The following is a 13,190-nucleotide window of genomic DNA, read 5'->3' on the forward strand; positions in this document are numbered from 1 at the left end:
TTACTCGCCATAACACGTCCTCACACTGATGAGCGTTAGTGCTACTTCTCATATAAAATTAAAATTGAATGGCTGAATACTCCTATCTGTAAAGATATTGATAGGATACAACTCCAAGTAAAAACTAAACACAAGCCGGCTATGCCCGTCTTGAGCTAGGAGAAGGAAAAGATTTTTCAGTGAAGGGTAGGTGTGGGCACCCATCAACATTATTTCGCCTCGGGAGACTCTGTAGAATCCGCATTGACTTCTGCATCGTCTGCGGGCTTTGCTTCGGCCTTGACGCTTTTCCATTCCATCCCCAGGACAGCCAAGGCGCTCAAACAGGTGGTGATGAGGGCGATTCTGAACGCCCACACGATAGCATCATTGTACACAAGTTTCATCTGAGACAGTACAGCGGGATCCGTGATTCCGAAATGGCCCGGGTCGGTCGTTGCTCCTGCTCCTGCGATCTCCTTCGGATCAGCGCCAAGGTTGGGAATGGCTCGCAGACCTTGAACAAGCTTGGTAATAAACACGTTCTGTGCGACACTGATAAAGAGACTGCCACCAAACATCTGAGAAAAGATGATGATGGCAGTGCCGATTGGGACGTCGCTGAGAGGGAGAACAGCCTGGACTAGGATAATGGGCTGCTGCATGCCAATGCCGATGCCGAAGCCAAACAGAATCTGATAGCCAATCCATTTGCCCGTGGAAATATCGGCAGTGTACAGGGTCAAGAGGCCAGCGCCAATAGATCCAATGACAGAAAGGCCATACATGAATGGCGTGGGGTATCCGAGCTTGGTCACAACGGATCCGGCTCCCAGGGCACCCACGGTGAAGGAAATGAGTAGAGGTAACGTGTTGACGCCCGCAGTAGTAGCCGAGGAGCCGCGAACAACCTGGAACCAGATTGGTATGTAGTAAATGTTGACAAAGAAGGCACTGCCGACAACCATGGCAAAAGCGGCAGCGCTCGCCAAGCTGCGTTGCTTAATGAGGCGGCCGGGTATGGTCGCGTTTTCGCCCATAAAGTACTGGACAATGGCAAAGGCCACAAGCAGCACGGCAAAGATTACGAGCAAGGCAATGACGCGGCCGCTGCTCCACGAGTATGCGCTACCGCCCCAGAACAAGGCGAGAAGAATACAGATGACGCTGGCCAGGAAAAAAATGGTTCCCAAGGGATCAAAGCTGTTGAAAGTTTGCCAGAGAGAAGTGTCGGTTGAATCATCCTGCTGTCGCTCGGGCAAGTGGAGGAAGAGAATGAGCGAAGCAGCTGTAACACCTCCAAAGGGAAGGTTGATGTAGAAGCACCATCTCCAGGTGACGTTATCGGCAAAGGCACCGCCCACCAATGGACCGATAATGCTTGCAATTCCATACATGGCACCAAAGAGACCCGTGTGGATGGGTCGCTTGTCGAGAGGCGTGGTGTATGCGAGGATGACCAAGGCGCCCGAGAAGATGCCTGAGCCGCCCAGACCTGCAATGGCGCGTCCGACGATCAAAACGACGGAGCTTGGGGCGACGGCGCAGATGAGGGAGCCGATTTCGAAAAGGGCCAGGCAGCCCAAAAACACCCACTTGACGCTAAACATCTTGAACATTCGACCGAAGAGGAGAGTAAGAGCACAAAAGGTGAGCAGGTAGGCGGAGCCATACCAGCCAACATCACTCAGGGCCTGAAACTGATCCGTGATCTTGGGGATGGCAGTTGCAATGATGGTGTTGTCGAGAGAGACGCAGAGCACAGCGAGCTGAAGACCAAGCATGAGAGCGAAGAGCTTGAATCCAGACGGATACACAACGGCGTCCTCGCCATCACTCGGTGTGTCGGCATCGAGTGCAGTGTCAGCATCGTGACCTTCTTTGGTGGCAAATTTGTTTTCATTTGGCAAGCTGTCGGCCTTGGGCTCGGTCTCGTCGTCGCGTAGCGTGGCAGACTTATCGCCGTTAGTAGCCATCTTTGCAGAATGGCAAATGAACGGAAGAGCTGTTGCCAGTTAGGACATTTGTTGCTTGGGAGTAGGGACGAGTGCACTCACCTCGAGATTTTCTCCAGGGAATACAGGTGTAACAGGTACAAAGAGGAACAATATCGCCACCTTTGTTAATATATAGCGTCCTAGTTGGCGCTGAAGAACGAAGTAAGAAGAGCATCTTAAGTACTCAACGTTGCCAAGCAAAGACGAGATCGCGGACGCTCGCAATACAATCGCGGAAGTCCACAATTTTGCGGACTCCGCACAGCGGAAAGCACCTCAGCCTTGCCATTGTCTGCTTCTTCCCTTGTGCGGATTTTCAAATATTGCACGTTCCAAGACAAGTCGGAGTTGCGGAGTTTCGGGTGAGGCTGCGGGTGTGACGCTAGTCTCCAACCCAATCCACGTTAATGTCGCTGATCGGCAGTGATCGCGCGCGGCAGCTTCCCGCTCCTTTTGAAAAGCTCCGCCACGTACCTCCATAGATTTCCCTCGTACACTAAAGAGACGTCATGTCAAGTCTCGGGATTGCGATGCCCTTGCCCCACTTGACTCACGGCTCGTTCTGTCCTTGGCCCTGGACATGCCTGCCCTGTCACACGCCACATCGGAGCTTTGGCACAAATCCGCTATGGGAGCTACAACCCCGGACTGACTATCCGTATACTGTAAGCAAAACGCCATAAATAGAGCGAAGTCTGTCCCTGGTCCGGGCCAGGTGGATCAGTTTCGACAGCCAATGAAAGATGGCGCGGATACTGACAGCAGGCCGTCAGCTGCCCTTGAGTAGGAGTCAGGTTTGTAGCGCATGCTGCTTTTGCGTCCATCCGTAACTCCAACATTACTAGTACCTGTAGGTGCCGAAAAACAGCTCACGAAATTACAGCGTAACGTGTAAGAAGTCAGTCGTAGTGGAGGCAGCTTTTTCACCGCTATTTCCACGGCGACCGAAGCGATTGCATTTGGGGTAGTTTAGCGTTTCTCGTGTTTCGACGACCGCATATGAATGATTCAAAGCACCACATTCCTAATTCCAATGCCAATTCCAAACTAAATCATAACTACAGGTACCACAAAAAAACTTTCTATTCCTCCATTAGCCTTGCCCTGATAAACCGATAAAGACCCCCGCGGTTTACAAGTCAACAAAACAAAATCAACCCTAAAGTAAAAGGCGTTTTTTAAAATAAAAAAAAAGAGAGAGAGACCAGAGAAGGCAGCATAGGAATTACCTATTTGAGTATTCTCCATGCCTAGAGTCAGGTTCCGAGGCAAACCACATGCCACATACCCCGATCATCGCTCATGTCCGTACTCCGCTACACCACAGTACCGCAGCCGTACATGTCCATCAACGACGGCATAAAACGTCGGAGTTGCAAACCCTAACAAGCTGATTCTTCACAGTCAAACATTCCAGTCCCTATGTCACTCTATACTCCGTCGCCATAATTGCCTCCAGCACCGCCATCTCCGCCAACACCTCCGCCTTGTCCGCCGCGCCCGCCAGCTCCCCCTTTAACCTGACCACCTCCTGCCCAATTTCCTGCCCAACCTCCTGCAGATACCGCCTCAGGCACCGCCCGCCCGTCGTGACCGCCTGCCGCACCGTGTCCAGCGTTTAGCAGGTCGTTTCGGAACGTAATCACTAGCTGCACCCAGTCCGCCACGGGTAGGTTGCACACGCCGCTGTCGACGTAGCACGTCGGGTGCGAGCCAAACGCGGCGGTCTTGAGCGTAAGACGAATATAACGTGTACGTATTGGGCGGACTTTGGTATGCGGGCTGGCATAGGATGTTCGGCGCGTTGCACGTCTGGCACGTACCGGCAACATCGTCGCGCGGCTCGTAGAGCGTAGCCATCTTCCGTCCCCATGGAACCGAGTGGAACGACTGCAGCAGAGTCTCGCCATTTTCTTCCGTCACAGTAACAATGATCGTCTCATCGCCAGCGATTGCATCTCGAGGTATCGTGATGAGGGCGCCACTGGCGCACTTGTTCAATGTTGATGCCTTCTAACCGACCACCAGTTGAGCCCTCTGGGTCGGGCTAAGCTGAGGCTGGTGGGCAAAATAAATCCTACCACAAAGATCCGTCCTCTATTTGGTGATACTGGATCCCTGAGGCGACAGCGTCTCTCTCAAGTCGGCCGACTGCCGAGTCCCGAATCCTTCCCGCGGCCCCACCGGCAACCCCACGGAGTCCCGGTCTCCGAGTCTCCTCTCTCGCTTCGGCCCCACCGGCGACCGCCTCCTGCTCTTGCCGAGAAGTTTACTAATATACTCGGTGAGTCAGCATAGCGTCGAGGCTCAAGTATAGAGGGTGTGGGAAGCCTTTGCGGGAGTCGACGTCTTGGTGAATAACGCGGTTATCTTCGCGCTGAAGGCTACCCAGGAGACCAGGCACGAATCCATGTCGAGACATTGGGTCAAACCTATTTATTACAGTTGGTATATTCTATTTCTAGCGACAAATTGATTGATGAAGGACATCTTCAATGTATCATAGAACCGGAGCCCCGCGGCTCGCAGGGTTTTTGAAAAACCCTCCGAGGAAGTCGACAAACCCTGCGAGATTGCGCTGACCACGGAGGGTTGCGATTGTGCGAAGATTATAACATGACGCCACCTAGAACTCTCTCCAACAACGGTGGAATAAATAAAGCATGATCCAGATATAACCAAACCAAAGGCGGGTCACTCAACTCCGCTGCGACTGCGACACAATATCTGACAAGAAGCAGTTGCTTGTGTCTTCCCACCCGGCGCTGACCGAACACTTCCACGGCACAAAATGGCCCAAGATAACGCGCCCACTCCAAAGAGGGGCCCCGAATTATCTGCTGATAGCAGCGAGGTCATCGAGTTCAGGGCGAAGAACCCCGAATCAACCCGGAAGGGCCCACGATTCTGGGCCATCCTCTTTGTTCTATCCCTGACTAGCTTGCTTACATCTCTGGAGGCAACAATCACTTCGACGGTCCTGCCTGTCATCGTCGCGGAACTTGATGGTGGCGATGACTATATCTGGGTAGCTAATGGATACTTTCTAACAATGTGAGCCTCCTCCAGCCCTGGTTTGTGGCATATAGGTAACATGGTTGTGGTTATTAATGGCTGATTTTGCTCTCCAGGGCATCACTGCAACCCATGTTCGGACAAATCGCAAACATCTTTGGCCGCCGGTGGCCCATGATTGGCTCGACTGTCACCTTCGTGGTCGGAAGTGGCATATGCGGCGGGTGAGTAACCCTCATGATCTACCACATTGTTTTGGTGAAACAGATAGATAGGCTAACGACAAGGCGGTGTTGGTGGAGTAGGGCCACGAGCATGACCATGCTGATAGCCGGCCGGGTCCTTCAAGGGGTGGGCGGCTCGGGAATCAGTGTCCTAGTCGAGACGGTTGTCTGCGACCTGGTCCCTCTGCGGGAGAGAGGAAACTACATGGCCATCGTGTTCGGCATGATATCGCTGGGGACCTCTCTCGGCCCGCTCTTTGGCGGTCTGATTGTCCAGTATAGCACCTGGCGCTGGGCCTTCTACATGGCCCTGCCCATTGGTGGCCCTGCGCTGGTCCTGCTGGTGTTGTTCCTGCACGTCAACTACGACAGGGCCAACGGCTTGGCCACCAAGCTCGGTAGCCTCGACTGGCTGGGCAACGTCGTCTTCATTGGGGCATCGTGCTCTGTGCTGATTGCCCTCAGCTGGGCAGGTGTGCAGTACGAATGGTCTGCGTGGGAAGTCCTAGTACCCCTTATCGTGGGCATGGTTGGCCTGGTGGGCTTCATAGCCCTCGAGTCCTCGCGGTTCGTCTCCAATCCGATGATGCCCATCCGCCTCTTCAAGACACAGGTTTCATCCGGCGTATTCGTCATCACCTTCATCCACGGCATTATCACAATGTGGGCCTTCTACTTCCTGCCGGTCTACTTCCAAGGCGTACTCGAGGCCTCGCCGTACCGGTCGGGCATCATGCTTCTGCCGACCATCCTCGCATTGATACCCGCGGCAATTGTCGGTGGCCTGGCCCTCACCAAGTTCGGACGCTACAAGCCCATACTGGTGCTCGCCTTCGCCCTTGTGGTCATCGGATTCGGCGTGTTCTCAACCATGGACCAGCACTCCAGCACGGGCGCCTGGGTGGGCTTCCAGATCATCGAGTCCATGGGTGCCGGCCTGGGCATCCCCGTGCTGCTGCCCGCCCTGCTGGCCCCGCTGACGGACGGGGACACGGCGCTCGCGACGGGCACTTGGGCCTTCATGCGCAGCTTCGGCGTGACCTGGGGCGTCGCCATCGCTGGCGCCGTCTACAGCAACCGTGCCGAGCAGCTGGCGGGCTCGGGCGCCATCACGGACCGGGAGGTGGCCGCCCAGTTTGCGGGCGGCGGGGCCTACCGAGACGCTACGGCCAACTTCCTGGACTCGCTCACCGAGAAGGCGCGCAAGGAGGTCATCGGTGTGCAGAGTAGCGCTTTGCAGCGGTCCTGGCAGGTTGCTATTGCCTTTGGCGCCGTGGGGTTCCTCGCTGCCGCATTACTCAAGGAGGTGCCGCTCAGGAAGGAGCTCGATACCGAGTTTGGTATATTGGAGGAGAAGGACAATGGCGATAAGCAGGCAGAGACAGCTGGAGATGAGATACCTACACAGAGCCAAGAAGCTAGGAAATAGGTATCCAGGGACAGCGCTGATATGGGCTTTCCCTACCTCCTCCCGTTGCTCAATAAACAGGCACCCTCTCATAATCACATGTAGTAGTCTCTTTGTACTAATACAAGTATTTGCCGTCAGGAAGTTCCCGGTCTGTCCCCGGTTAGTCTAGGGCTGCGTTCCGGCAATGCCAATCACTCTCACACCAACTAATGCTAAATCACACCTCAATCATGCTATATAAGTGGAATGGATAGGCCTCTTGGTCATAATCTCAAATCTAGAATAAAGCTACCGTGTTCTTAATGTTCTCTCGTATGGACTCCACAAACGACTTCTGGGGCCCCTTGTTTCCTCTCCGTGATATAACATCCTCTTGGGCCATGGCGGTATGAAGTAACAGCGCTCTTCCCGCATCAGCAAATATTCCCTGGGGAGGTACATCTTCCTCCTTGCTCGAGAGACAGTACACCATTGGAAGCCCCATGCAACGCTCCAGGGTGTAAATATGGCTCTGGATAACCTCCACTATGCCCTGGGCATAGGCTTTCCCTGTCATGTCCTGCAGGGAGGATATACCCCCAATACGAAGCACTGCCTTGACCTTGATTGACTGGATCTTTTCCGGCGGGACCTGGCTCAGTGACCGGTAGACATCATGAAAAAGTCCATCGTAGAGCCTCATCAGCTGGATGTAGTTTGAGAGCACCAGCAGTATCTTTTCCGTGCTGAGAGACGTATATGAGTCGACCGGTGGCGGTGACGGCGAGAGGAGCTGGTCAGGCAAGAAAGGCGGGGCACTCGTATTCGCAGACGCCGTCAGGTCCCCGATTATACTGATGAACTCTGTGGTGAGCGCGAGCAACACAGCGACGGGGTTCTCAGTGTCCAGCCCCAAAGAGTCCTCTTGGCAGTCATCGATGATATTACGGGGGTTGGCGAGAAAAGGGTCAATAACAGAGACTCGCCGCTCCATCTTCTCCCCAAACAGCACCAGCGAGCTCGCCGCACTCGGGCGTTGGGCGGGAGGAGCCGGGTTGGGCTCGCACCGGGGGGAGCTGAGGAAGTCGAGCCCTCCGCCGGCTACTGGGCTCCTCTCCCCACTCAGGGGCAAGTCGAAGAAAGTTGGAGCCTCGCCGCCGTGCACCGGCCAGGGATCCGAGTGGTCTGGGAATACTGCCTCGCGCCTCGATGGATAAGCAGCAGGTCTCGCCGAGAACCCCGTCACGCCAAGGTTCCCCAGGACGCTCATCGACGCATCGCCAAAGTCAAATGGCACGTCTGCCGACATAGATTCCTCCACTGCCTCCACCCCACGAGTCTCTAGGCCGATCTGGATGCCGTCCCCCGGGGTCGTCCAGAACCCAGGCGAGGCGACGGCAGCCGCAGACCGGTCGGTGAGGCGCGGCGTCTTCCGCGGCCGCCCAGGGTAGCCGGCTGAGGCGGTGATGCAGGGCACAGCGAGAGAAACGCAGCGTGCGCACGGCTCGACGCTGTCTGGGGCGCGCGGGCATCGCACTCGCTTCGCCCTGCACCGGTCGCAGGCAGATCGCTTGGCTGGCTTCGGCGTGCGCATGACGGCCGTTGGGCTTTCGATGATGAATAAGGGATTTTCTCTGGTTCCGTGCTCAATGGAAACGTGGTTTAGGTAGTCCAAGTCAGCTTGGCGGCTGTGCCGTGGTGCATCTGAACCGTCCGAATGCTCGGAGGGTTTTAGCGCTGCCAGCCATAGGTGGTGATACGGAACCCCGGACTCCTCGAGGCTTGGACCATACACGAGGAACAGTCCACGGGCCAACATCAGCTTGTTTATGTTATCAACACCAACAACAATAATATAATACTCTATAGAGACAGAGATTTTTACGTAAATTTCAGATAGTCCATTCTGAGAAATGTTGTATTTGGGCGGTCAGGGCCCCCACTACTTATCCGAGACTACTATCGTAAATATAGCTAATAATACAACGGCTGCCCCTTGAACGTGCTCAATCATGGGCTTGAACTTTGCCCATCTAGTCTGCAGGCGTGCTCGCCCGAGCCAAGGTAGTCAATGGCACGGGGATACATGACAAACGATTCCTCCAAGCTCACGCGTGAGCCTTGGTAGCATCCAGGTAGGAAGCCTCCACCAAGTATCCAATGGAGAACTTGATGTGACGCTCAACGGCATCCCACTGAATGAGGTCGGGGGTCTGGAATATGTGTCAGTGCGTGCGGCCAAGGGTTGATATTTCGCGGAAAGACACTCACATCCCACTCCGTGTGGATGTTGAGGGAGCTCTTGTCATTGAGGTCCTCAAAGAGAAACGCAGCGGCTGTGTTATTGTAAGTTAAACCACTCACACCAAGAACATGAAAGGCAACACTTACGAAAGCCATTCTCCGTGACAGAGGCGTGGTCCGAGCAGGCATAGCCGCACGCATCCGTGTTTGGGGCCTTACCGGTGTACTCGGTCACGAGCAGCTTGACATACTCGGTGAGGCCCTTGTGGGTGTTGTCCGTGATGACGCAGGGGGTGCCGCTAGGCTGGTAGCCCGTCATGTCCTGGTTGACGTACGAGACGACACTCTTGCCCTTGGCCTTGTAGTCGGCCCAGATCTCGCGAGACCCAATCAGGCCGAGCTCCTCGGCGGCATACCAGTGGAACTCGAGTGTGTTCTTCGGGGTGAAGCCAGCACCCACCAGGACGCGGAGGGCTTCCAGAATGGTGACAGAGCCCGAGGCGTTGTCATCAGCACCGGGAGCGGTTTCGTTGGCGCCCTCCTGGTTGACAGAGTCGAAGTGAGCTCCAACGATGACTGTATGCAGCATAACATGAGACCACGGTTAGAACCTCCGCTCTACATATGAGTTAAGAAGGAGGGATTTGAGACGAACCAAGGTTGTCGCTTTCTCCGGGGATACGGGCAATGATGGATTTCTGGGGGTAGTCGGGGTGCTTGATCTGCTCGACCGTGAAGGCCTCATTGACGGATCCAATCTGCTTGATTGTGTCATAGAGCCAGTTGCCAGCCTCAGCGCCAAGCTTGGTTTCACACAGACGGGTATGGTATCTAGTACGTGTATGTTTAGACCAACGGTAAATCCAACAGAAGGATAAACATGGGCAACCAATAGGCAACCCATACGAAACTTACGAAGATAGGTGCTCCAGCCAATCTTTGGGCTGGTCCATGTCGACAGTCTTGATCAAAGTGTTTACCTCGTCGACATGGCTCAGGCTGTCGGGGTACTTGGGGTCGGACTGGACCGAGATGGCAGTCTTCCCGACCTTGGCGTTGGTGATGTCGATGAAGCCACTGTCAGATTTGATCAGCGCAAGTCTCTGCGCCGTGCTCATCCAGGTGCCAGCGTCCGACTCGGAAGTCTTGATCAGGCGTAGGCCTTGGGAACGAGGTGTCGCCGAAGAGATAGCGCTCTGAGGCGCGCACACCGCAAGGGCAGCGACGGCGAACTTGAGTAGAGACATGACGGTGGTAACTTGTAAGCTGTTGGTAAAACTTGGTGGTTTTTGAGAAGGTGCGAAGTGAGTGGGAAGAGTTGAGGGCTATTGTTCCAAGTCTCAGAGCCCGCCGTGGACGGTCTATTATACTTGGACTCCAGACATCATGATCGCCCGGATGCCTCTCGATAAATCACCGCTTTCCTTCGATGTTATTCTACGACAGCTATATCATCAATACGAGCTTCTCTTCGACTAAATTCTGAGCTTTGCTGCACTGACCACGGTCGTGATGACACGCTAGGACTACTACAGCAGCCCTCGGGGAGAATCTCTGCGTGGGGAGCCAATTGCCATCAACCATTACTCAATGCCTTGAACAGCTCGCGGCCTTCAAACAGTACTGCAGCCTATCGGAGGAGGCGTGACTGGATCTCCACCCGGTCCCGCCTGCGTCCCTAGATGGTTAAGGCTGCTCCCCTGGGGCTCCGTACCCAGCAGATGCCGAGACGGAACTGGGGCTGGCGAGCTAATCTTTATTCCTTCAAGGCAGTGTTGGGCCCGGGAGTCTCAGATGCTCGTACCCCATACCCATTTGGCAGTAGCCGCCAGGGGGTGTAAGCGCGAGAGAGCCCCGTGAATTGTGAGTACTAGTGACGCGTCGTGCACTGCGCCTCCAGATCAGAATAAAGCCGACTTGGTGCTGTCTCGGTGGTCCGGAGGAATTCCCGCCGATTCGGCTCTTCTTTTCTGGAGGTCTTTTACACCGTCTTCTAACAATCTTAAACAAGAATTAAACCTTCAAAGATCCAAGGCCCTCCGACCTGACGATCACCGATCGGGCCGCGTGGGCAGTGGCGCAGACCCTTGCCTGATGGATTTCCGAATTACAAAGCGTGTGCAGATCATTTGATGCTATTTTGGTCACCAATAGTACTTGTGTGAAAAGCTTTGCGGGGTAACTGCATGTCGTGTATCTGTACTCCGTACCCGTAGAAAGAAAAGCATTTTATAAGGCAATTCATGATGTTCCCATGCACAGGGGCGCGCTGCGTTTTCCGAGCCAGTCTGCCTCCTCTGGCCCGGGACTGACAAGCACCATGCCCTTCTGTTAGTAAATTGGGTTTGACATGCCCAGCGACCAGTTTACGATGGCTAGAGATGACTTATTGCTAGTGGCGAAACGCGTTTCCCTTTGGGTAGATGAGAATTCGTGGTAATTAGAGGTATAGTATGGATAGGTGTTGCGGAAGATTCGGAAATAGGTAGTGTTACCGCAACTCTCAGCAAGGACGACTGTACCTAATGGAAAATACGGGATCCCATCTGCTCTTAGGAGGCGCCGAGGGGGCTATAGTAGTCAGGGCGGTTTCGACTAGCGAAAACCGGCTTCTGTCTTTCACGATTCTAACAATACTTGCCCATAAGGTGCCTATGTAGTGCTATTGTAGGACCTCCTGCTACTGCTACCAACGCCGTCATTTTTCGGCTTTTCTGCCCTTGGTTGTTCAGCTGGCGGAGGATTGGTGATGACCTTTGTAGCCTTGCGCCTGCAGTTGAAGTAGTAATTTCAAATCCGGATCCTTCAGCAGCTTGCAATCCGCCTTGTGGCCCTTCTCGTTCCAAGCAACAGCCTGGCATGCCTGATCAAGAACCCCCAAGTCAGAACACGCTGGTTCAAATGCTGTGACCGCTAGGGACTACGGCAGGGGTACCAAGGGAATTCACATACCTTTTCGCAGTACCAGGCGAGACCGCACCCAGCACACTTTTTTAATGTCTCGGCCTCCCGGTCGCAGCCTTGACAGGTCCTCTTTCCGCTCACCTCGCTGGCGTACTTTTGCACTTTGTCGCCTATGGCGAGCAATTTGTCAAGTGGAGCGGGGAAGATCTATAGAAGTCAGCTGTTATCTGAAAAAGTCCTTTGGTGGCTATGGAAGCAGAAGCAAACTTGTTGCTAACCTGGAGCGTCCCAGGATTTTCCTGTCGGATTCCCACCGACATATCGAGGAATCCATGTTGCTCCGCGTAGAGAATCGCAACGGCGAAGCCCTTCCGCACACGCAAAGGGTCTACCAGCGACCGGCCGCTGTCCCCGGTGTAGAACGCGACGGCCGTTACATGTCCGGCCGGGTCCTTGAGATGAAGCCGCAAGCGCGTAAGGCATTCAACGCTGGCAATCTCGGCGAGAAAGCACCAGTGCTTGCGGGGGACGTATGTGGACCCGTCGATCGACTCGTATAATTCTTCGTCAAGGTCATACTCCTCTAGTAGCTCAAGGAAGGAGGGGAACGTGGTGTTATCGCGAAGGCCGGTGACAAGGCCCAAGCCTTTATCGGGGACGTCTTGGGCCGCATGTACCGTTTAAGAGTCCATGACTGGTATTTGGACGTGTAAAATTCCCCTGTAGCGTATGAAGGAAAGCTGTGGCAAGTGCTTAGGTTAAAGGGGCGATATTCTCTGCATGTCTTCGGTCCACGCAGCTTTTCCCTCATGGGGATGGGAGACGCGAAGGATTTGTTTGTTGAGTCTGCCATTTGTCTCAGATTGTTTCTTATTGGTTCAAAAGTGCCAGAAAACTGGGATTGCTTGGTAATGTCGCGTTTGCTAAAATGTCTGACTTGATTGGATTTCTGCCCAACAAAGGGAGTTGTCACAGCCATCAATTGATGTTACAAATAGCCCAGGCAGACCAATTGGCCTATTGTTTGTCCAATTGATTTCTTGGGGGTCCAAGGAAACTTCTTCGAGCACACCTCAGATCGGATGAGCGGCCCACCAATAATTACCTATCCGTAAGTACAATGCCATGTGGCTAGTATGTATGCTGCTTGGTAGTAAGTACGGGCCTTGGAGCTGGCCGGCCAGCTGGGGATGTCTCTCAAGTCGCTCAGACCGCCGAGTCCCGAGTTCGACCCCACGGCCCCACCTACAGACTCCCGGTCCTCCGCTCCCCCGCTCTGCTCTCCGGCTCCGGCCCCACCGGTAACCGCTGCCTGCTCTCGTCGCCGACTCGGGGTTCCCGTTGATTGTCTTTTAGGCCATGTTTGTCATAGGAACATATTTGTATGCACTGAAAATGGCGCACATGGACAGAATTTGTGGCCTAAAGAAACTACGA

The 13,190-nt window shown here is 54.3% G+C and overlaps 4 protein-coding genes across 4 annotated transcripts; 1 reads left to right on the forward strand and 3 right to left on the reverse strand.

Annotated features, from left to right (window-relative positions):
- Positions 1–209: 209 nt before the first annotated feature.
- On the reverse strand, positions 210–1,955 carry ACO1O0_002560 (MDR family MFS transporter; the record flags this gene model as incomplete). The annotated part of the gene is made up of 1 exon (XM_083192026.1): positions 210–1,955. One exon carries the CDS (start codon positions 1,953–1,955, stop codon positions 210–212), a length of 1,746 nt encoding a protein of 581 aa, XP_083053240.1.
- Positions 1,956–4,767: 2,812 nt separating this feature from the next.
- On the forward strand, positions 4,768–6,644 carry ACO1O0_002561 (uncharacterized protein; the record flags this gene model as incomplete). The annotated part of the gene is made up of 3 exons (XM_083192027.1): positions 4,768–5,030; positions 5,108–5,215; positions 5,297–6,644. 3 exons carry the CDS (start codon positions 4,768–4,770, stop codon positions 6,642–6,644), a joined length of 1,719 nt encoding a protein of 572 aa, XP_083053241.1.
- A 259-nt stretch (positions 6,645–6,903) lies between these two features.
- On the reverse strand, positions 6,904–8,199 carry ACO1O0_002562 (Zn(II)2Cys6 transcription factor domain-containing protein; the record flags this gene model as incomplete). Its single annotated transcript, XM_083192028.1, has 1 exon — positions 6,904–8,199. One exon carries the CDS (start codon positions 8,197–8,199, stop codon positions 6,904–6,906), a length of 1,296 nt encoding a protein of 431 aa, XP_083053242.1.
- A 514-nt stretch (positions 8,200–8,713) lies between these two features.
- ACO1O0_002563 (uncharacterized protein) lies at positions 8,714–10,096 on the reverse strand (the record flags this gene model as incomplete). Its single annotated transcript, XM_083192029.1, has 5 exons — positions 8,714–8,818; positions 8,877–8,941; positions 8,997–9,425; positions 9,505–9,680; positions 9,765–10,096. 5 exons carry the CDS (start codon positions 10,094–10,096, stop codon positions 8,714–8,716), a joined length of 1,107 nt encoding a protein of 368 aa, XP_083053243.1.
- Positions 10,097–13,190: the final 3,094 nt, after the last annotated feature.

Source organism: Amphichorda felina (assembly GCF_050947745.1).
Source record: "Amphichorda felina strain 45539 chromosome Unknown scaffold_2, whole genome shotgun sequence".
NCBI classification, from domain to species: Eukaryota; Fungi; Ascomycota; class Sordariomycetes; order Hypocreales; family Bionectriaceae; genus Amphichorda; species Amphichorda felina.